The sequence below is a fragment of the Felis catus genome, chromosome A3, assembly GCF_018350175.1.
Source record: "Felis catus isolate Fca126 chromosome A3, F.catus_Fca126_mat1.0, whole genome shotgun sequence".
NCBI lineage: Eukaryota > Metazoa > Chordata > Mammalia > Carnivora > Felidae > Felis > Felis catus.
Window position 1 is genome coordinate 22,499,124 of NC_058370.1, and position 23,551 is coordinate 22,522,674.

The window sequence follows — 23,551 nt, forward strand, 5'->3', positions numbered from 1 at the left end:
TGTCAGCAGGGCTTTATAAAGCATTTCTTTGTAATTAATATAGGGGTTGGATTGCTGCAATGAATTGAAAAAAAAGAAAGTCCATTCCCTGCCTTGATCTGAATCCACAACCAGGCAGGAAAATAGATGAATAAGAAGGTAGTTTTGTCAGAATATCACAAATACCGTGATAGCAATATACACATGAGGTTTATGGATACTCAGGTCATGATCTCACTGTTCGTGAGTTCGAGTTGTGTGTCTCCCTCTCTCTGCTCCTCCCCCACTCATGCTCTGTCTCTTTCTCTCTCAAAAATGAATAAATATTTTTAAAAATTTTTTAAATAATATGAACTGTTACTGTGGCAAGTTTCCTGTGATTAAGAGCAGTGTATTCAACTGCTTCAGTAGCTTAATCGATTACTATTGTTGTGATACTAGGGAAGTTCACTGCAAGAGTCCAGTGTGTCACCCTGCTTAAATACGATCTTGAGAAGGGACCAGTAAGGCAGGTGGTCAGACACGAGGAATATTGACTTTAAAGAAAAGCTTTCAAAGTGGAAGTTCCTTTGGTGATGGGATAGTGAAAAGTCTAAAAACAGAGGCCTTCTCTTATTTATGCAAACAGTTCTGTGGTTATCTTCATCTTAATTCCCGTACAGTGATGAATATGTGACAGTTATATGATTGATGTTTTCAGATACTTGAAAGGCTATCAAGCAAATATGTTTAGTATGTCTCCAGAAGTCAACCTCACTTGAGATAGCATACCTCACAGATTTGCATTTCCTCTTCATAGAAGTCAATTTCCTACAAGGATGTTTAGAAGAGATTCTTAAATGAAATCAAAGATGGGACCACCTGACTTCTAAGGCAATGATTTCAAAACCATAGACCAGAATCACCTGGGGGACCTTGTTGAACACGGATCTGTTCAATAGACCTACTGAATCCCAAAGCTCTGCCAGTCAGGTTCTCTAGACAGTTATGATCCACAGCTTTCGGGAGCCACTACTCTAAGGCCTTTCTACTCAATATAGTTTATAGACCTTCAACATCAGCATCACCTGGGAACATATTAAAAATGCAGGATCTTGGGGCACTCGGGTGGCTCAGTCAGTTGAACAACTCTTGATTTCGGCTCAGGTCATGATCCCAGGGTCTTGGGATTGAGCCCCACATCTCAGTACGGAGCACACTCAGTGTGGAGCCTGCTTGAGATTCTCTCCCTCTACCCCCTCCCCTGCTCACACGTGCATGTGCGCTCGCTCGCGCTCTCTCTCTCTCTCTCTCTCTCTCTTTCTCTGTCAAAAAAAAAAATTAAAAAATAAACTTAAAAAATGCTTGATCTCAAGCCTCATGCCAGCCCTGCTGAATCTGAATCTGCATTTTAACAAGATCTGCAGATGATTAGTAAGCACATTAAAGCTTAAAAAGCATTGCTCTAGGAAGAGGATTTCAAATGTCAAGGGAGCTCAGAATCACCTGGAGGGCTTGGTTAAACATAGATTGCTGAACTCCATCCCTAGCGTGTCTGATTCAGTAGGTGTTAGGGTGAGGCTTGAGAGTTTGCATTCCTAGTAAGCTCCTTGATATTTCTGCATCTGGTCCAGTGTCTTTGAGTACTACTGCTGTAAGGTAAATCCAGTTTTTAAAACCATGAAAAGATTAGATCTAATCGCTCTTATTAGGTTGGCCTAGATTCAAAAGATAATCTCTACCCTAGTGTTCAGCTTTGGGTAGAGTGCAGGAAAAAGCAGTTACTTAGTTCTTTGCTTTTATTCCCCTTTTACTCACACATGTCCTCTATTTTTGCAGAGTTTGAAAGATATCAACAATATGATAAGACAGGGTGAACAGAGAACCAAGAAGCGAGCAATAGCCATCGATGGTGATGCAGAATCACCTGCCAAACGCCTCTGTCAAGAAAATGATGATGTTTTGCTTAAACGACTACAGGATGTTGTCACTGAGAGAGCAAATCATTAACGCCCTTCCTGTTTCTACGCTAAAAGCACTTTCAGGTAGCAGAATGTTGGGGCTCTATCCCTCAAAACTTTCAGCCCTGTAGATGGAAAGTATCACTGAATTACAAGAAAAATTGCACCAAAATTATGCGCTTTTTTTATGTCCAAAATTAATTGACAGTATATTTGAGTTGGATTGGAAAGCAATATTTCAAGTGCCTTTTAAACATTTTAATAGTTAAAGAATTTTTTAAATGTCTATTTCTTGGGTTAGTTTTAAGATGAAGTAAGGAGATACCTCATAACTTTTTAGCTCACTTTTTAAAAATCAGTGTCTCCTTCTATGCTTTGTAATATGAAGGTACATAATCTGTTTTTGGTAAGCACACTTTGAAATATTTCTGTTCTCATTTAATATTGAGCAGGGGGGCACATGGCTGGCTCAGTTGGGAGAACACGTGAGTCTTGATCTCAGGGTTGTGAGTTCAAGCCCCATGTCGGGCGTAGAGATTACTCTAAAAAATACATATGTATATTGAATAGGGATTGGTTCCTATAGCACCTGAGCCAAAGGATGATACACCAGCCTGTCTCTGACCCACTATGGCAACTCCGCATCCAAGTGCCACTACTATCCTGGGTTGTCTAGCTCCCTTCTCATGGCCTTTCTCTCTTTGAGCATAAGTAGATTCGTACCTGAGCTCCAGCTCCTTGCCTTCCAGACCTAATAAAGGCCCTCTTAGCTGATGTCACAACCTAATAAAAGGGGTACTTGGGTGCAGCTTTCCAAAGAATCAGCTGTTCAATATTCACTTTTTCTAATGTGTTTCCAGAATCTGGAAGGACATGGATAAACCATTCTTAATTAATTTGAGAAAATGTTATGAAATGTATGTTTTTTAAACTGAAAAACTTATTTTTTTAAATACAAAATGTTTAACTTAACTTATGTCTAACCCTGGATAATTTGACTTAGTCTAAGATTTGGCTGTAAATTAGTAATTGCTATTGTCAGGAATTTTATTTTTAAATTTTAAGAAGAAAAGTGATTTTGGTCACATTTTACTTTTCTGCAAATTATATCCTCACTTTTTTGTGTAGTATCTACACATGTTGTAAACCAAATAATATCAAATGTGTCTTAAGTCCTTGTATATATTTTTATGTAGCTGTAACTATTGTGTCATTTTCATCTTCATTATTAATGTAGAAAACATACATGAGCATTTGTACAGTGACTATATAAGAAGCTTTGGACATGTTTTTATTAGTTTTCAAGACGATATCAGTGTACATAAAATGACTAATAAAACATTGGAGTTTTTGAGATACTGAAAAAAACTGTATTTGTACTCTTTTCTGTGTGACTAGAAACAATTGTACAGCTATCTAGAACCTAGACCTTTTTAAATACCTGCTTTATATCTTTTAAATACCTTAGTGTAACTTAAAAGTTAATGTTCCTGGTGGTTTTCAGGGGCTAGGAGGAAAATGGGGAGTGACTCACTACTTGAGTATAGGGTTTCTTTTTTTTATTACTTTTTTTAATATAATTTATTGTAAAATTATCTAACATATAGTGTATAAAGTGTGCTCTTGGTTTTTGGGGTAGATTTCCACGGTTCATCGCTTACATAACAACACCCAGTGCTCATCCTAACAAGTGCCCTCTGCAATGCCCATCACCCATTTCCCCTGCCCCCCACCCACCCCCATCAACCCTCAGTTTGTTCTCTGTATTTAAGAGTCTTTTATGGTTTGCCTCCCTCCCTCTTTGTTTGCAATTTTTTTTTCCCCTTCCCTTTCCCCATGGTCTTCTGTTAAGTTTCTCAAGATCCACATATGAGTGAAAACTCATATCTGTCCTTCTCTGACTGACTTATTTCACTCAGCATAATACCTTCCAGTTCCATCCACGTTGCTGCAAATGGCATGATTTCATTCTTTCTCATTGCCAAGTAGAATTCCATTGTGTATATAAACCACATCTTCTTTATCCATTCATCAGTTGATGAACATTTAGGCTCTTTCCATAATTTGGCTATTGTTGAAAGTGCTGATTCATAGGGGCACATGTACCCCAATGTTTGTAGCAGGGTTTCTTTTGAGGGGAGGAAAATCATTTTAGAGCTTAATCTAGATGGTGGTTGTATAACATTGTGAATTCACTAAAATACACTTTAAAATGATTATTTAAAAAAAATAAAAATGTAATTTTTAAGTTAGGTGAATTTTACCTCAGTTCAAAAAATGCCTTAGACACATAAAGAAACAGGATTATTTCAACTCCTTGGAATGAATTTGTGGACCAAATTATGTTACTGAATTAAGGAAAGGTTTTATTTCTCTCTTAGTGCCTTCACGCATATTTCTCCAGATGAAACTCACAGCTTAAAGTTCTTTTCTTATTAAGATTTTAATGTTAGATTATATTAATTCAGATTTTTAAAGAAAGTAATAATATTCCTGCTCATTTTTATTTTCTTCTTTTTTTTCTTCTTTTATACTACTTTCACTAAGTCAAAAATGTTACTAGCTGCCTACCATATTCCTGGCCCTTAGCTAGGTGCTAGGGATATAAAACTAAACCAGCCTTAGTTTTCATTCTCAAGATATAATAATTGTAACCCATTACTACAGTTGATCTTTGAACAACGTGGGGGTTAGGGACACTGACATCTCCACACACACACCTCATGCCCTGCCATTAAAGATCCGTGTATAATTTTTGACTCCCCCAAAAACTTAATTATTGACCAGAATTCCACCTTACCAATAACAAATGGTTGATTAACATATATTTTGTATGTTTTATATGTTATATATCGTATTCTTACAATAAGAGAAAAAAAATGTTAAGGAAAATACAGTACTGTTCTGTATTGAAAAAAAATCTGCCTGTTAAGTGGACCTGCACAGTTCAAACCCACGTTGTTCAAGAATCAGCTATATAATGTAATAAGTATAGTCATAGTGCTCTACACAAAGAGGCATGGTATTAGCACAGAAAAGAGAATGAATTACTCTGTCTGGGCAGGTGTGTGAAGGAAATCTAAAATTACTCTAAAGGCGAAGGAGCTAAGTGGTAATTCAGTCCTTAGGGATGAATAACTGCCATTCAGAGAGCACAACCTGTAGAAAGGCCCAGAGGCATGACTGTACCACAGGTTTGGGAATTACAGGTAGGTCAGTGAGGTTGGAGTGTAGTATGCACAGGCAAAAATACAACGCAAAATAGGGCTAGGAACGCAGGCAGGGGCCTTTCACAGTTGGGTTTTCTAATCTAGGTTAAGCAGCTCAGGCTTGATCATTCCCAGTGGTTCTTAACATTGGCTGCAACTGGGGAGCTTTGAAAAATTCGCCAGTGGGTGGGTCCCTCCCCTAGAGTTTTTAGTGGGAACAGCCTAGCATCCAGATTTCTAAATACTTCCTAGGTAAGCACCTAAGGTTGAGCTGAGAATCACTACTGTAGGCCATGGAGAGTCACTAAAGAGATTTTAATTTTAGGTGGATAATGACAAAATCTGATGTTTATTTTAGAGTAGCAATTCCCAAATTTGCCCAAGGATGAGAATTACCTGAGCCACATGATAACAATACAGATTCTTAGGTCCTGCCCTTTACCATGGAATGATCATCTCCAGAAATTTTGTTGAACTGTTAACCTCTGTTCCAAGTGATAGTCACCCCCAAGTAAGTTAGAGACCTGGTAGTGCTTCTCAAATTTAATGTGCATAGGAATCACCAGGGATTATTGATCCTGGTAAAACTCAGATCCTGATTCAGTAGATCTGAGGTTGGGCCTAATATTCTGCTTTTCTAGCAAGCTCCCTTAACGCCAATGCTGCTAGTCCAAGGACTACACTTTGAATAGCAAGGTTTAGGAATCTGAAGCTGTGGAGAGGCTGGAGGAGAGGATGGTTAGACTGCTATGAGACACAAATTTGTAGTTCTTAATTTTGGAGTAATTTTGCCCCTTTAAGGGACATTTGGCAATGATTGGAGGCATTTTTGCATTTTTTGTTATCGCAATTCAGGGGCGAGCGTGCACCAGTCCCTGAATTAAGTAAACACCTGTCAAGAAGAGCTGTACACTTTCGGATGCTGGTAGTGGGGACAGAGAGTCACCTGACTGAGCATGTATGGGGTCACAGTCAGGGATGACTTTCCAGGAAGGATTAATGATGATAGATTCCAGGTGGGGTAACTAATATATATGTGAGGTTATTTGGCATCAATGACAGACCCTTAATATGTTAAGAAAATGTTCAGGAGGTTTCAGATCCTCAGATCCTACATCTAGACAATAGTCCCATCAAAATTCCCAATGGTAAGAATCACTGTTGAAGATTTATGAACCATACAGATTCAATAGGATGATGCACAGTTTTGTTAAGCATCCCAGGCTGTTCTTACCATGTAAGTCTGAAGCCAGCAGAAGAGTATAATGGCCAAGAGTACGGAGATCCAGGTTCAAATATCCTCCTTGACACTGCACTGCCAAACCAAATTGAATGTTACTTCATTAGGTCATCATCATCATCATCACTTCGGGAAATAATTAATTATAGAAAATCACATTTATTGTAGAGAAATTAGAAGATACATAAACAAAAGCAAAACAAACTATAGTCCCAGCACTCAGATGTCATCTTTCTAAAGATTTTATTTTTGAGTAATCTGTACACATGACGTGGGGCTTGAACTCATTACTCTGAGATGAAGAGTCTCACACTCCACCAACAGAACCAACCAGGCGCTCCTAAAAATTTGTTAAATTTAAAAAGATGACCTCTTTAATAAAATTGGCCAGGGCTTGTTTTAATAAACAAACGACCTCAAGGGCGCCTGGCTGGCTCAGTTAGTGGAGCATGAGACTCTTGATCTCAGGGTTGTGAGTTCCATCCCCACATTGAGTGTAGAGATTACTTAAAATCTTTAGGGGGGCCTGGGTGGTTCAATCGGCTAAGTGTCTGGCTTCGGTTCAGGCCATGATCTTGGGGTTCATGAGTTTGAGCCCCGAATCAGGTATGCTGGAGCCCCAGTTCTGGTGAGCATGAGTCCCTCTTCTCTCTCTCCCCGCCCCCCCCCCAGACCCTAGTCACTTGTGCCCTCGTTCTCTCAAAATAAATAAAATAAAATCTTAAAAAAATGTATTACAATTATTTTTCACATGAAGGAAAATGTGTAAGTCTTAAGTTGTATATGCTACACTGAATTTTTTCCAGCTTTGTTGGGGTATAATTTACATAGAGTAAGATGTACCCATTTTCAGTATACAGTTTGATGAATTTTAATAATAGTATATAGTTGTATAACTACCACCACAATCCATATATAGAATATTTCCAGGGGCACCTGGGTGGCTCAGTTGGTTGAGCGTCCGACTTCGGCTCAGGTCATGATCTCAAAGTTACTGAGTTCAAGCCCCACGTTGGGCTCTGTGCTGACAGCTCAGAGCCTGGAGCCTGCTTCAGATTCTGTGTCTCCCTCTCTCTCTCTGCCCCTTCCCCGTTCATGCTCTGTCTCTGTCTCTCAAAAATGAATAAACATTTAAAAAAAAAATTTCCATCACTTCAAAACGTTCTCTTGTGCCCTCTGATCTTCCCTGCCCTCCCCACATCCTTCCCACCACACACTCTACTCAGTCAACTGTTGACTCTTTTTTATCATTATAGTTTTGCCTTTTCTAGACTTTAATATAAAATATATGTATGCACAATGTAACCTTTTGTTTGTTATTTGTTGTTTTAATTTTTTTTTAGTGTTTATTTATATTTGAAGGAGAGAGAGACAGAGCATGAGTGGGGAGAGGCAGAGAGAAAGGGAGGAAGACACAGAATCCAAAGCAGGCCCAGGCTCCAAACTGCCAGCACAGAGTCCAACATGGGGCTTGAATCCATGAGCCACAAGATCATGACCTGAGCTCAAGTCGGACGCCCAACCAACAGAGCCACCCAGGTGCCCCTTTTTAAAAAAAATTTTTTTTTAATGTTTATTTATTTCAAGAGAGAGAGTACAAAAGCAGGGGAGGGGCAGGGGGAGAGAGAGGGGGAGGGGGGAGAGAGAGGGGGAGGGAGGGAGAGAGAGGTAGAGAAAGGACCCCAAGCAGGCTCTGTGGTAGCCTGAACCATGAGATCATGACCTGAGCCAAAATCAAGAGTTGGATGCTTAACCAACTGAGGAACCCAGGCGCCCCAGTATGTAATCTTTTGTATTTGAGTTCTGTCACTTAGTGTAATGTTTCTGAGATTCATTCATGTTGTATGTGTAGATAATTTCTTTCTATTGCTAAATAACTGCCCATACTATGGATTGTTAACAAAAACAGGCACCTGCGTGTCTCAGTCGGTTAAGCGACTGACCAGCTCAGGTCATGATCTTGCCGTTTCCGAGTTTGAGCCCTGTGTCAGGCTCTCTGCTGACAGCTCAGAGCCTGGAGCCGGTTTAGATTCTGTGCCTCCCTCTCTCTCTCTGCCCCTTCCCCACTCATGCTCTTTCTCTCTCAAAAATAAATAAACATTAAAAAAAACAAAACAGAGGCCCAAAATAGTGTTACTTAGACCAAGTTCCCAAATCAATGCTTAATTAATACATAATCTAATTGCAGTTTCAAGTTCCCCTAGAAATGTAGTCTTAACTGGTCAGTCAGGAATTTTTCAATTCCTGCCAATCAGGCAGGCACCTGGGTCCTCTTTTCCCCTCAAAGTGAAATGAGGTAGCCTGCATGATAAGACACCTTGCTTTTCCCCCTAAAAAACAGCCTTGCCAGGAACACTTCTTTTCTTCTGCTAATAACTTTCTTGCCCCACCATCCTATAAGAACGTTCTCCATTTTGGGGCACCTGGGTGGCGCAGTCGGTTAAGCGTCCGACTTCAGCCAGGTCATGATCTCGCGGTCTGTGAGTTCGAGCCCCGCGTCGGGCTCTGGGCTGATGGCTCAGAGCCTGGAGCCTATTTCCGATTCTGTGTCTCCCTCTCTCTCTGCCCCTTCCCCGTTCATGCTCTGTCTCTCTCTGTCCCAAAAATAAATGAATGTTGAAAAAAAAAAATTAAAGAACGTTCTCCATTTTGAGGTGCACGTGAGTGGCTCAGTTGGTTAAGCCTCGGACTCTTGATTTCTGCTCAGGTCATGATCTCACGGTTGGTAGGTTTGAGCCCCGCATCAGGCTCCGTGCTGAATGTGGAGCTTGCTTGGGATTCTCTCTCTTCCTCTCTCTCTGCCACTCCCCTGCTTATGCATGCTCGCTCGCTCTCTCTCAAGAATAAATAAATAGATTTTAAAAAGACAAAAAAAACCTTTCCATTCTGTACTACACCATGGAGCACCTCTTTTGCTAGATGGGGTGCTGCCTGATTCATGAATCATTTAATAAATCCAGTTAAATCTTTAAATTTACGTGGTTGATTTTGTTATTTACCAGATTATACATATACCACAATTCATTTATCTATTTGCCAGTTGATGGACATTTGGGTTGTTTCTAGTTTTGTGTTATTAATAATTATGAATATCTGCATTCAAGTCTTTGTACTTATATTTTTATTTCTTTTATTATTTTATGAATTGGATTGCTGGGTCAAATGGCAAATATATGTTTAACTTCATAAGGTAATGACATGTCCTTTTTCAAAGTAGACCATTTTGAATTCTCACCAGCAGTGTATAAGGGTTCCATTTGTGGGGTGCCTAATTGGCTTAGTCGGTAGAGTGCAACTCTTGATCTTGGCGTTGTGGGTTCAAGCCCCACATACAGTGTAAAGATTACCTAAAAAAGAAAAAAATCTTAAAACAAAAAAAAAGAGTTCCATTTGCTCCACATTCTGGCCACCTTTTGATGTGAATCTTGCTAGACTTTTTTCAATACATATATTGTGTATTTTTTTTAGTAAGAAATGGATCATATATCCATTTATATCACATACTATGGCAGATTTATCATTGTAATGTCTAAATTATGCCCCAAGATGATTCTTTTTCTTTTGTTTTTTAAAAGTTTATTTATTTATTTTGAGAGAGAGAGAGAGAGCACACGCACACATGAGTGGGGGAGGGGCAGAGAGAGAGGGAGAGAGAGAATCCCAAACAGTCTCCCTGCTGTCAGCACAGAGCCCAATGTGGGGCTCAAACTCACAAACCGTGAGATCATGACCTGAGCCAAAATCAAGAGTCTGATTCAACCAACTGAGCCATCCAGACGCTCCGACAATTCTTTCTCTCTCTCTCTCTCTCTCTCTCTCTCTCAAAAAAAAAAAAAAAGAGAGAGAGAGAGAGAGAGAGAGAGTGCCCAAGCCCGGGCACCCAAGAAAGGACAGGCAGAGGAAAGAGAGAGAGAGAATCTTAAGCAGGCTCCACACCCAGCATGGAGCCGGATGTGGGGCTCTGTCCCAGGACCCAGAGGTCATGACCTGAGCCGAAACCAAGAATTGGACGTTTAACTGACTCACTCAGGCTCCCCTTCTGTAACAATTCTAATGGTTATGTTCCAATGAATGGATGTATCATCATTTACGTTATTTTATCATCAAACAAGAAAAGATTAAAAGGGTGTTTGGGAGGTTTTTTGTTTGAATGTGTTTCAAATATTAGAACTGAGGGTTGATGGGGGGTGGGAGGGAGGGGAAAGTGGGTGATGGGCATTGAGGAGGGCACCTGTTGGGATGAGCACTGGCTGTTGTATGGAAACCAATTTGACAATACATTTCATATTTTAAAGAATAATAAATAAAAAAATAATTAATAAATAAATATAAAAATAAATAAATAAACATTAAAAAAAGGTTTTTTTTTTTAAGTAAAAAAATACATAGCAACAAATGAACAAGCCAAAAAAAAAGAACTTGGTATAAATTTTGGTGAGTCTAATGTTTGCAAAGTTAATCAGGCATTATTTGTAACATTATGATACAAGGTTATTAAAATACTAAAGATACTCATCATATAATGGAGTACCACATAGGCTCCCTTCACTTGGGTCTCTGTTCCCATGCCAAAGCACAGCACTTCCTAGGCCAACCAGCCTTTCCTGTACTTTTGGTTTCTTTTTTTTTTTTCCTAGAACTTATGATCTACTCGTGTTATCTGAATCTACCACTAGTAATTTAGTAAGTGCATATAGTTGAATATATAAACTTCAAGTGTGTATAAGCTCCATGTAGGCAGTACTTTTTCCCTGTGGTTTCCCCAAAGTGTGGAATGATGCATTAAAGAAAGTATGATATTGACATTTGTTGAATTAATGAAGAAGGAGGCTTAGGGATGCTTTTTATAATAATGATAACTCATATGTATGGAGCATTTTCTATGTGCCAGACTCAATGCTCATAAAATCCTATAATAAAACTTTTGTACAAAATTGGAAATTAAAGGCAGTGGCTGGCTGGTGAAGTTGGTAGAGCGCGTGACTCTTGATCTCTGGGTTGTGAGTTAAGCCCCATGTTGGAAATAGAGCTTACTTTAAAAAAAAAAAAAAAAAAAGGGACATTCCTATTGTTGTGCAATCAATCTTCAGAATTTTTCATCTTGCAAAACCGAAACTATACCCATTAAACAACTTTCCTTTTCTCCTCTCCCTGGTTCCTGGAAACCACCATTCTAATTTCTATTAGTTAGACTACTCCAGATACCACATTACATATAAGTGGAATTGATGTGGAAATGTTGGCATTCGGAGCAAATGGTCAAGAAAGAATTCTTGAGATGTCTTCGGTGCAAAAAAGGTGGTTTTTTTGGGGTGCCTGGGTAGCTCAGTCAGTTGAGCACCCAACTCTTGATTTCAGCTCAGGTCATGATACCAAGGTCATGGGATCAAGCCCCACGCCAGGCTCCTTGCTGAGTGTAGAGCCTGCTTAAGATTCTCTGTCCCTCCCTCTGCCCCTCTCCCCTGCTCACAATCTCACTTTCTCTTTCTAAAAATAAAAAGGTGGTTTTATTAAAACACGGGTCCAGACTCGTTGACAGAAAGAGCGGCACTGGGGTTGTGATGGGTGACTGATTATATATTTTCAAGCTGGGAGAGGGTTAGGGAAAGCACAAGCCTCCAAGGAATTTGGGAAACAAGGTTTCCAGGACCCTGAGGAGGCTAGCTATTGTTAGGAAAAGGTCAATGAAAAATTACTGTGTAGTAAATCCTCAGTCATGAGACCCTTCAGATGTATATCAGTGAGCCATATGCTTGGAGGATGACTGCTAACCTATGTTTGAGGAAGTTTCCAAAGAAATTTTTATATGTTTATTATTTTTTTAAGTTTATTTATTTATTTTGAGAGAGACAGTGCGAGTGGGGGAAGGGCAGAGAAAGAGGGAGAGAGAAAGAATCCCAAGTAGGCTCCACACAGTCAGCACAGAGGCCAACGAAGGGCTTGGATTCATGAACCCAGGAGAACATGTATAACCTGAGCTGAAACCTGAGTTGGACGCTTAATCGACTGAGCCGCCCAGGCGCCCCAGAATTTTTATATGTTTAAACTAGACTCACAGGATCCTGGAGGGTCAGGATAATGTTGAGATAAGACTGCCTTTTGCCCTTAGCAAAGTGTCAACACTGAGGGAGCTGAGCTCTCAGAGGAGTTCATTCCGCCTATTTGAAGGACTTGTCAATGGGCTGTAGGTAGTAAGGAAATTTAACTTTTTCTTTTGCCTTTGTTTCCCACATCATAAAGTATTTGTCTTTTTGTGACATTAACATAATGTCCTCAAGGTTCATTCACGTTGTAGCATGTCAGAATTTCCTTCTTTTAAGGTTCAGTAGTATTCCACTACAAGTATATACATTTTCTTTATCCATTCATCTGTCTTTCAACTGCAGCCTAATTTTTAATCTGTATGATATACAATGTCTCTCAGTATTAGTCTTGAGTGACTCAGATTCACGTAAGGAGCCCCTGTATTCTGGGAAGTCTGTACTCTTAAGTTTCATTTCTTCCTTTGCTCTGGAAAACTGTCTGTTTACATTTGAGAGCACATCCTCACACTCCCAGTGCCCACAGAAGGAACTCTGCCTGTTGAAAGATTCCCAGATAACAAAAGTGTTGGGCAGGGGCGGTTGTGGTAATGACCTCCAATGACAATCTTCTCCCTTCACTCAATTTTCTTCTAAACCCTGTCTCCCAGTTGCCTCCTGCAAACCCCAAATGCTTCACCTTTACTGTGTCTTCCCTAAACTTCCCACTTTGGAAGCCTTAGCACCAGCTTCCACCAACACCCTGAAGATTCAGTGCCCCCTTCGCTACTTTCCCAAGGAAAAGGGTCTTTTCACCAAGGAACACTGCTGTCCTCCTCAGAATCTGGTGCCAGTCCCCACCCCCCCCCCCCAAAACTCAGAGAGGACTGGATAAGGGAAAGTTCACTTTCCTGCAGCTGCTTCACTTTTCTTTAATTATTATTATTAAAGTAAGCTGTATGGGGGTGCCTGGGTGGCTCAGTCGCTTAAAGCGTCTGACTTCAGCTCAGGTCATGATCTCACAGTTTGTGGGTTCGAGTTCCGCATCGGGCTCTGTGCTGGCAGCTCAGAGCCTGGAGGCTGCTTCAGATTCTGTCTCCCTCTCTCTCTGCCCCTCCCCCACTCATACTCTGTCTCTCAAAAATAAATGTAAAAACAAAACAAATTTTTAATAAAAAATATAATAAAGTAAGCTGTATGCCCATGCCCAAGGTGGGGCTGGAAGTCACCACCCTGAGATCAAGAGTGGAATTCTCCACCGACTGAGCCAGCCAAGCGCCTCTCTGGCAACCACTTCAAATGTATGTGGTACTTCTCTTTCCTAGGGATAGAGGCTTTTCTCAGTCCTGTAAAAAGTGAATAAGAGCATCTTAAACACTATGGTTATTGGTCCACTTTAACTCACAATAAGTTCAGTATGCTTGTTATGCACGTGTAACTCCAATCTCACCCAAGTTACAGGCTTGAAGTCCCACCTTTATAGAAAGCCTGAAATCCTTATCCTTGTTGATAATAGAGACACCCACCCTCCAGAACAAGTCCCAAGAATACAAATGCCCAGAGAAGAGCCCAACATGGGGCTGGATCTCAGGAAATGTGAGATCACGACCTGAGCTGCAGAGTTGGACCCTTAACTGAGTGAGCCACCCAGGCACCCCAAGGGTCGAGTTTTTAAGTGAGAAGGATCACAATGTAAACAAGATATTTAACTTGGGGAAGGAATGTAAAAAAAAAAAAAATGAACAAAGCCTTCCTTAATACTTGAATCATTATGTGTTTTGTTACTAATGACAGCACTCTTAAGAGTAGAGAAATAGACAAATACATGTGACTTTATTTATTTTTTTTTTTATCTTTATTTTTGAGAGAGAGAGCGCTAGTTGGGGAGGAGCAGAGAGAGAGGGGGACACAGGAGCTGAAGCAGGCTCCAGGCTCTGAGCTGTCAGCACAGAGCCCGACACAGGGCTCAAACCCACAAACTGTGAGATCATGACCTGAGCCAAAGTCAGATGCTTCACCCACTGAGCCATCCAGGCGCCCCCATGTGACTTTATTTTGCATAATAACCAAGAAGCCTGGGACCCAAAGATTGGCAACCACGAAGTCAAAATGTCCAACCTTAGGCCATCAACTCAGGAGTGGACCTAGTACAAACATGTTGGTCATATGTATTAGTCTGCTAGGACTGCCGTAACAAAATACCACAGACAGTGGCTTAAATATAACAGAAGTTTAGTTTCTCACACTTCTGGAGGCTGGAAGTCCAAGATCGAGGTGCCAGCACAATTGGTTTCTGGTAAGACCTCTCTTCCTGGCTTCTAGACAGCCATGTTCTTGCTGTGTCCTCACGTGGTCTTTCCGTTGTGTGTGCACAGGGAAGGAGATGTTACCAGAGGGAAACTTGTCCATGTACCTGATGCACAGTAAGCCAGTGTCTGAGACACCAGTTTTGAAACAAAGCTGTACTATCAGAAGGGCAGCCCAAAAAGAAGGCAGGGGTTGTTCCCAAAGAAAGCTACCTTAGCTTTGTTGAGCTTTGTTGCTTTGTTGAGCCTAGGAACAGTTCATATATGGGGAAGTAAAGGTAAACACGTGAAAGGATTGAGGCACAGAAACTGAAGGGATTCTATTTTATTTTATTATTTTTTTTAAGTTTAGGAATGCCTGGGTGGCTCAGGTCACAAAACTTAGATTTGTGAATTCATGCCCCACTTCCAGCTCTGTTCAAAGAACAAAGAAGCTATGTTCCCACTCGAAGGGAAGACAAGAAAGTTAATCATTCTCTAAGTTCATCCTAGGCCCTCAAACACCTGGATCAGGTAACATCCAAAAAGAACTGGATCCCAAACATGTTCCAGGACATTAGCTTCCAGCGAACAAACCTCCATCAACACTGTCATCAGTAATCCCCACCTTTGGTGATTTATAGGATAACACCTATTGTTCACCTGACACTTACCTTCGATCTGACCCTACCTTGCCTTCCTGAAGGAACACGTACCCTGGACCCCTTTCCAATATAACCCCCTAACCCCAAGCAACAGAGAGACTCACTTTTCCAAGTCTTTCAGACACTGTCTGCTATACTCCATCACTTACACTATTCAATAAACTGATCTCCTTTCCTCCTGGCTTGGGTATAGAGATTACTTAAAAAATAAAAATTTTTCAAAATAAAATTAAGTTAAAAAAAAGAATTTTGGCTTGGCTTTGGGATTTGGGGAAAATACTAAAAAAAAAAAAAAAAAAAAAAAGAAAGAAAGAAAGAAAGAAGTCTTGAGAAGGCTAGGTTCCACAAAGGGCGGAGAGGAAGTAAAACAGTGATGACAGCTGGCATTGAGAACCAGCAGCACTGGTTGAAGAGGAAGCTGCGGAGAGATAAAAACCGCAAGGTTAATGCTGACAGAAATAAAATTGCCCAGCTCAGCTGGGTAGGTGGAAGGTAGCTGGGGAAGGGCTGAGAAAAATTGCTGGAGATATTCAAGGTCATTAAGCAATGGGCTTGGAATTAATTTGAAATTACCTTTTTTTTTTCTAGTCCTAACTATGGTGAGTGAGAAATCAGAGGCGAGTCTGAGCAGTCATCTCCTTTAACATGACCAGAGCACAGGGCCTATGTCAAGTAGGTAACTGTTCCCAAGTTGTGGAAAGATAGAAGGAACAAGATCACCAGAACTGTAAATAGAGTTAACTCTCTTCGGCAAACCAAAAAGCACCAAAGTTTGGGAGTCAGCTTAAAATCTCAATTCTGTCACTTACCAGCCATGTGACCTTGAGCAAGTAACCAACCATCTTGCACAAGATCTAGGGCCCCTAGAAAGTAGAGGAAATACTAAATATGGAATTAAATTACACTCTTTAACAAACACAGACAAATAGAAAATTAAAGTTCTCAAAAGCAGCTGCTTTGAACAAACCCAGTTGGTTAAACTTAAAACCCTGCTTATATCACCTTCTACTGCCAAGGAAACCTTGCTGTCAGGGCAGATTTTCCCATAAGTCTAAAAAATACAAGTTTTTAAGCCAGCCATTTCCAACTTGAAATATAAGGCTTTCATTCATGTGCTATTTGTTGTCTCTTTCACCCCTTTGTTTTGGTTTCACAAGTCTTGGCAACTCTCTCTTCTCATCTCAAATTATTCTGGGGCTTAAGGGCATGTTTTGCTGAGCCTGGCTCTTTTAGGCAGACAGAGGGCAAGTACCCCTCTCTATACTTTTCACCATGGCTCTGTGGGACAAAGGAGCAATTGAAAATTTTGAGTTACCTGATATAATTCTATGTCAAAATTCCCATTAACAAGCAGGTTAGCAAGTGACTTTGGAGCCAAGCTAGATTGCCTGGGTTTGAATCCAGGCTTTATCACTTACTAGCTGTGTGACCACAGGCAAATTATTTACTTATTTCTCTGTATCTTAGTTTCTTACACCCTGAGGTGGTTGCGATACATAAATGAATTAATATTTGTAAAACCCTTAGGAAAATGCCTGGCACCACAGTAAAGCTCTAAGTGTATGGCTAGTAATATTTTGCTCTCTACCAGACCACTAGTTCATAATGCTTGATGATAATCTGCCTCATACACTCTTTATCCCCTAGATGGGTCTATGGTTGGGTGGATGGAGAGGGGTAATGGCTTTAGTGGTGGTAGCAGTAGTCTTTTTACTAGTTAATTGCATGAACTAGGATTTACAGGGAAGTTTGGTCCTCCCCCCCCACCCCAAGTGACTAAATTGACGGGGGCATGCCTCCCATTTTTACAGGCTGTTACGACCAGGTGGTAAAAGTCCTTGAAGATAAGTTTTAAGTAATGTTGGAAAAGAAACAGGTCCAAAATGAAATCACCCGTGTGAGGCCCCACATCAGCAAACCAAGACTTAGTGTCTAACCTAATTGCAGTTTCAGCCTTTCCCTGAACTGTGACCTTTAACAGGTCAGTCTGGTATTTCTTGGCTAGCACTAGTGAGTTAGTGGCCTGGTAGACCCCTGCCTTCCCCCCACAGCTGGGTGACTCTGCCTAAAACAATCCTTTCTTTTGTCATGACTTTCTTGTCTTACACCCTTTCTGTCTTTAAAAATCTTCCATTTTGTACAGTTCCTTTCTCCTTACTAGATAGGATGTTATCCTATTCATGAATCATTGAATAAAGCCAATTAGATCTTCAAATCTACTCAGGTGAATTTTGTTTAACAGTAATCGGGATGACCACTTACTTCCTTTTCTCTGGGCAGGGAGTTGGGCTGGAGAGAGGGGTTGAGGATTCTTTTAGAGAGAAATTTGAAGTCTGCTTCTGTTTGGAAACCTGAAGGTAAGAGTTCATGGCTAGGCACCCCCAGGGCCCTCCAACTGCCCAGCGATACCGTAGAGCTTGTGAAATGCAAGAAGACTACCTTCATATCAGATCTGAAATCATTCTAGGGTCTTCCAGTTCAGCTTCTTGCCCATTGGTCTCTCAATTGGGAAGATGCTGGCCGCCTGATGATGGCCTTTTAGGTTTAAGTTTGGGGCATATGAAACACGGCCAAGGGTATGCCTGGGATATTCATTTGGAAGACACCTGCAATTCACCAGAGGAGCCCGCGCTCCGGGCTTTGGCGGGGCTTCCACGGGTCCTAGATACACTCTTTCCTCACCTCGCCCGCATTAGCACTTCCTCGGCTCTGCGTCTAGTCGGCCCCTTTCGGTAAACTTCCCGACCTGTTGAGGACCAGTGGGCTGTCATTGCGCCTGCGCAAGGGGGCCCGGTGGCTGAAGTGGCTGGGCTGCCCGGCCACAAGGTCTGAGTACCAGTGCGCCTGCGCGGGAGGCCAGTAGGCTGGCAGTGCCGAGCGGACTCGTCCCCACCGACCGGCAGTCAGTGCGCTTGCGTGCGGTCCCAGCGCCGCGGTTCTTGACTGTGCTGTGCAGGGCGCTGGTTGTTGCCATGCAGGGAGCGGACTCGGACCAGCCCTTCAAACGGCCCCGACGCGATGGCAGCCCGAGAACCCCGCCAAACATCCCTTCCGCGGCGGCGGCGAGCTCCCCGGGCCCCAAACTCCACCGCGACCACCAGACCTGGGGCCCGGAGCAGGTGTGCTGCTTCCTAAAGCGCAGTGGCTTCAGTGATCCCGGACTGCTGGAACGCTTCCGAGGTAGCAGGGCTGCAGGGCTGCGGGGCCGGGGGACCGCGACCCGAGGCGGGGACCGCGGGCCTGAGGGGAGGGCACGCCGAGGCAGTGAGCTGGGGGCCTCAGAGAGGACCCGAAGCGGAGAAGGGAGACCTGCGCGGGGAGATACGAAAGGGGTGGACCTGAGGCGGGGGGTGTGGGGCGCCGAGCCGGAGATGAGCTGAGGCGGAGAGCCCCTCTGAGCAGGGGGCCTGCGGCGGGGAAGGTACCAGAAGGGGTAGACCTGAGGCGGGGGTGCCGAGGTTTTGGGGGCGGGGGGGGGGGAGTGGGGGGACGACCTGAGGCGGAGAGTCCTCCAGAACCGGGGGCCTGAGACGGGGACTGGAGGTGCCAGAAGGGGCGCCCAGGAGTGCCCCCCGGAGATGGAGGGAGGAGAAATGGGGCGTCTGGGGCTGGGGACCCGCAGGGGGGGAAGCCGACTTTGAGGATTGTGAACTTGGGTGAGGCACCTGGTGTGAGGCTGGTGGGTTTCTTCGGGAACTGGTCACCCCAGCGCGGGGCAGGCGAGCCTCCGGTCCCTGTTGTGACTTAGAAGAACGTTCTCCCCAGACCGTAGTCGGAGGGGCGCTGTCATTCAGACTCACGGGGCTCGGGAGACCCCCTCTGTGCTCCTGCAGCTCCTTGAGCACTTGGAGTGTGTTTTGCTTTCAAGTTTAAGTTTCCTCCCTTGGCCCCTCAACTCGGGGTTTTCCTAAGGGGGAGGGCACATCCCTGCATCCCCATTGCCTTACCGTAGCATGCCAGCAGGGCTCAGTGCATGTTGGTTGACCACACTTGTAGAGCTTGGTAATGATTCTGTTTTGGTCTCCAAAATCAGTTTGCCTAGTTAAATCTGAATGACACTGGGAGTGCTGAGCTGACCACCGGACTCCCAGCAGCCCACAACTTGGCCACATCACATGGGGCAAATGTGTGGGTTGTGAGTTTTAAGCAACTGGCTCCAGTTCAAGCATCCATCCAGTCGAGATCTAAACTTGCCCTAACGGATGTGAAGCTTAACCTCTCTCTGTCTTACCCATTTGTAAGTTTAATAAATTTTTGCAGTTATAGGGTGGAGTCCTGTTTGTCTAGGGTCGGAGGGACTTAGTGTTTGAAGACTTAAAAAACAGCTTGATGGTGTGGGAAATGGTACTTCTTTTTTCTCCTCCCCCCCTTTGGTTGGCCTGCACTCAGAAGTTTTCTCTGAATAGCAACTAGGTGGGGATGAAGTAGTTTTATATTTTCTGTCTCCAGAATATGATGGACTATGATGTTGGCTTTCTCTTTCAGTGGTGTTCTATAGATTTTTTTGTTTTTGTTTTTGGTGTTCTGTAGATTAAGTCATCAACCTTCAGAATGATCTCTTGAACCTACAGTCAAATGCTAGCAGAACTCACTACTTGCTTTAATTGGTAAAAACTGACCTTACATTCACAATTGCTCATTTCTTTTTTCTTTCTTTTTTCTTTAAAAAATTTTTTTTAAAACATTTATTTATTTTTGAGGCAGAGAGAGAGCATGAACGGGGGAGGGTCAGAGAGAGAGGGAGACACAGAATCTGAAACAGGCTCCAGGCTCTGAGCCATCAGCCCAGAGCCCGACGCGGGGCTCGAACTCACAAGACCGCGAGATCATGACCTGAGCCGAAGTCGGCCGCTTAACCGACTGAGCCACCCAGGTGCCCCTCTTTTTTCTTTTTTTTAAGATTTTTTATTTTTAAGTAATCTGTACACCGAGGATGGGGCTCGAACTTAAAACCCTGAGATCCAGAGTCCAATGCTCCGCTGACTGAGCCAGCCAGGTGCCGCAACAAATGCTCATTTCTTAACCGTCTGCTTTGTCTTCACCAAAACTTTAGTCAGCCTTCTCTCTCTCCTAGAAGGCCCTGAAATCTTGCTTGTCCCCAAACCTGAACAAGCACTAAAAAAGTGGAATGCCCCATCATCAGCCTCTCCGGTAACCAGCTGAGCATAGCAGGATACTGTCCTGTCAGACCCCACTGGGATCACTTCCTTTACCCTATGAAAAAAAACAGCAACACTTTTGTCTGCTTCATTTTGAACCACTTGGAGATTTCTGAGGTCACAACATTCTCCCTATTGTAATAGTCTTCCTTTCTAATCCCTGTCTTAGTCTGGGTTTGCTTTTATTTGGCAAAACAAGGTATTGGGTCCCTCTCCTCATTATGGAATACAGTCTCACAGGAACCCTGAAATTAATTAATTAATTAATTAATTAATTAATTTTTAATATTTTTTTTGAGAGAGAGATACAGAGCACGATTGGGGTGGGGCGGAGAAAGAAGGAGACACAGAATCTGAAGCAGGCTCCAGGCTCTGAGCTGTCAGCACAGAGCCTGACATGGGGCTCCAACTCACAGACCTCGAGATCATGACCTGAGCCAAAGTCAGATGCTCAACTGACTGAGCCACCCAGGCCCCCTGGAGCCCTGAAATTTAGAGGCTGTGATCCCTGTTTTGTTTACAGATGATGTGTTTGAGGTCTAAAGATGTTAAGTAACTTTCTAAAGGTCATACAACTGGAAAAAAAGTAGAACTGAAAGTTAAGATTTTGTCTTTGGACTCCAGAATTCATGCCAGCTATACCTTAATAAGTGTTCTCATCAAAGATCATCAAGGGTGGGGTTGAGCCCTGAGTCAGGCTGTTAGTGTGGAGCGTGCTTGGGATTCTCCCTCTCTCTCTCTCTCTCTCTGACCCTCCCCTACTCATGAGTGCTCTTCCTCTCTCAAAATAAATAAACTTAAAAAAAAAAAAAAGATTTTTGTTTGTTTGAAAATAGTCCAGAGTTGTGGAATCTGAGGTCAGGAAGGAGTAAAATTAATTATATAGTGAGAGAAAGAAAAATAAACGTATATATATTTCAAAACACAGTATTATGTGCTTTTCTTGGAGTTTTGTTTTTTTTTTTAAGTCTTTTATTGTTTAAGTAATTTGTACACCCAGTGTGGGGCTCAAACTCACATCTCCAAGATCCGGGAGTCAAGCCCCTTCTTGGAGGTTTTAGAACTCAATCAACACTTGGCACCCTTCAGGCTATGGTTTTGACCTGACTGTTCTAAGAACAATAGATTTAAGTTTCCTTTCCTCCCCCCATGCCAAACCTCACCTATTTTAGAAGGAAGCCATTGGTTTTGCTGCTGGACTTCCTCACAAATAAGTCATTCAAATAATTTAAAAGTTTTTACTTGATTTATCAAAAATAGCCTGTCAATGTAGTTATCTAATTAAAATGAAGACTGTCCAATTGAGAGGGGTGCCTGGCTGGCTCAGTCTGTAGGATATGTGACTTTTGGTCTGGGGGTTGTGGGTTTGAGCCCCATGTGGAGAAAAAGACTTTCCAAGTGGCAAATGAAAGTGGTTTTTACACAGTCCATTACCTGTAGTGGGTGGTTTAGTAAATGTTGATTTGGGTAAATCTGGAGAATCCAAATTGAAAGAAACAAAAAAGCATATGGTATAATTGTTGAAACCATTCATCTTTTTTTCTCCCTTTTCTTCCAAAGGAAATAAAATCACAGGTTCAATACTGCTCCATCTTAATGAGTCTGATCTTGAAAGTCTTGGAATAAGGTAAGAATGATAAAATTCAACTTGTAGCCAAGCATACTTCTGACCTTTTTATTCACCTCTGAGGGACAAAGCCCATGACACTGACCTTAACTGTCCTCATTTTAGATCTACAAAGTGTTGGGGTGCCTGAGTGGCTTAGTCGGTTAAGTGTCTGACTGTCGGTTTCAGCTCAGCTCCTGACCTTATGGCTTTGTGGGTTCAAGCCCCGCACCGGGCTCTGTGCTGGCAGTGCAGAGCCTACTTGGGATTCTCTTTCTCTCCCTCTCTGTCTGCTCCTCCCTCACTTGTGTTGTCTCTGTCTCTCGAAAAATAAATAAATTAACTTTAAAATAAATAAATCTATGGGGCGCCTGGGTGGCGCAGTCGGTTAAGCGTCCGACTTCAGCCAGGTCACGATCTCGCGGTCCGTGAGTTCGAGCCCCGCGTCGGGCTCTGGGCTGATGGCTCAGAGCCTGGAGCCTGTTTCCGATTCTGTGTCTCCCTCTCTCTCTGGCCCTCCCCCGTTCATGCTCTGTCTCTCTCTGTCCCAAAAATAAATAAACGTTGAAAAAAAAAAAAAAGTAAAGTTTCAAAACTTAAAAAAAAAAAATAATAAAATAAAATAAAATAAATAAATCTACAAAGTGTTTTAAAACTGAATCCCAACATAATTGTGTCTTTGCTGTGCAAATCCTGTGTTTAATATTACTAATGATTCGTACTTTAAAAAATTTTGCTGACAAGCCTTCATGAAGTTTGCAGTACCAACTTTTTACTCTCAAGTTCAGAATAAGTGGATTATACACACCATAAAATACATAAGGACTAATAGGGGGGCAATGTTGGCAAGAAAAATCAAGGCTACAACCTTATCTTGAACATATTTTTAGGTCTTCCTAAAGCTGTCTTAAGACTGGAATGTATACTTGGTATTAGATTTAAAGACACGATCCAAAGTAGCTTGTTCCTTTTTTGGTTGTGTGATTTGAGACAAGTAATTTCACCTTTCAGTTTCTGCACCTGTGAAATGGAAAATAATAATGAGACAGTGTATATAAAGTGATTAACACATTGGCCCTTAATAATAAATTATATATATATAGGTAGAGATCCCTATGTAAGGCTGGAGGTTGTAGGGGCTAGATTAGTGTGGATCCACTTTAAAGATCACAGTTGAGAAACAAATATTTAAATATTGCTTAAAATGGAGACTTTTTTTTTTTTTTTTTTTTTTTTGAGAATTGGCAACAGTGGTAAAATAAGGTATTTTTTCTTCTGGAGTCCCACTTGGCTAAGTGTTGTTTGTGGTAACAGTAACCAAAGAATCAAAACAATTACTTCATACACTTACTTCATACACTGTTGTTTAGTAGTTGATAATAGAAGCAGATTGTGAGAAAAGATCACCTTAGGACATTTACTTGAATTTTAATAAATGTCCTTTGGAT

At 42.1% G+C, this 23,551-nt stretch overlaps 2 protein-coding genes and 1 long non-coding RNA gene across 10 annotated transcripts in view; 2 read left to right on the forward strand and 1 right to left on the reverse strand.

The window, feature by feature from the left end:
- Positions 1-3,287, forward strand: part of RBL1 (RB transcriptional corepressor like 1) — a 60,855-nt gene extending 57,568 nt beyond the window's left edge. For 3 of the 4 annotated variants that reach the window (XM_023251262.2, XM_003983544.6, XM_023251263.2), the window contains one exon: positions 1,798-3,287. In XM_023251262.2, the coding sequence (XP_023107030.2) occupies positions 1,798-1,968 (171 nt within the window). In that variant the 3' untranslated portion in view covers positions 1,969-3,287. The remainder of the gene's footprint in view (positions 1-1,797) is intronic. The other variant, XR_006595202.1, reaches the window with a different exon arrangement.
- Positions 1-18,156, reverse strand: part of LOC111559774 — a 53,228-nt gene extending 35,072 nt beyond the window's left edge. Inside the window, exons 1-4 of one of the 2 annotated variants that reach the window (XR_006595204.1) lie at positions 18,021-18,156; positions 16,148-16,201; positions 9,604-9,715; positions 6,363-6,443 (exon numbers count right to left, since the gene is read on the reverse strand). This is a non-coding gene — a long non-coding RNA (uncharacterized LOC111559774). The remainder of the gene's footprint in view (positions 1-6,362; positions 6,444-9,603; positions 9,716-16,147; positions 16,202-18,020) is intronic. The other variant, XR_002740980.2, reaches the window with a different exon arrangement.
- A 19-nt stretch (positions 18,157-18,175) lies between these two features.
- The window catches only part of SAMHD1 (SAM and HD domain containing deoxynucleoside triphosphate triphosphohydrolase 1), a 55,717-nt gene continuing 50,341 nt past the window's right edge, over positions 18,176-23,551 (forward strand). For 3 of the 4 annotated variants that reach the window (XM_045053652.1, XR_006595203.1, XR_002154558.3), the window contains exons 1-2: positions 18,176-18,518; positions 22,058-22,124. In XM_045053652.1, the coding sequence (XP_044909587.1) occupies positions 18,311-18,518; positions 22,058-22,124 (275 nt within the window). In that variant the 5' untranslated portion in view covers positions 18,176-18,310. The remainder of the gene's footprint in view (positions 18,519-22,057; positions 22,125-23,551) is intronic. The other variant, XM_003983547.5, reaches the window with a different exon arrangement.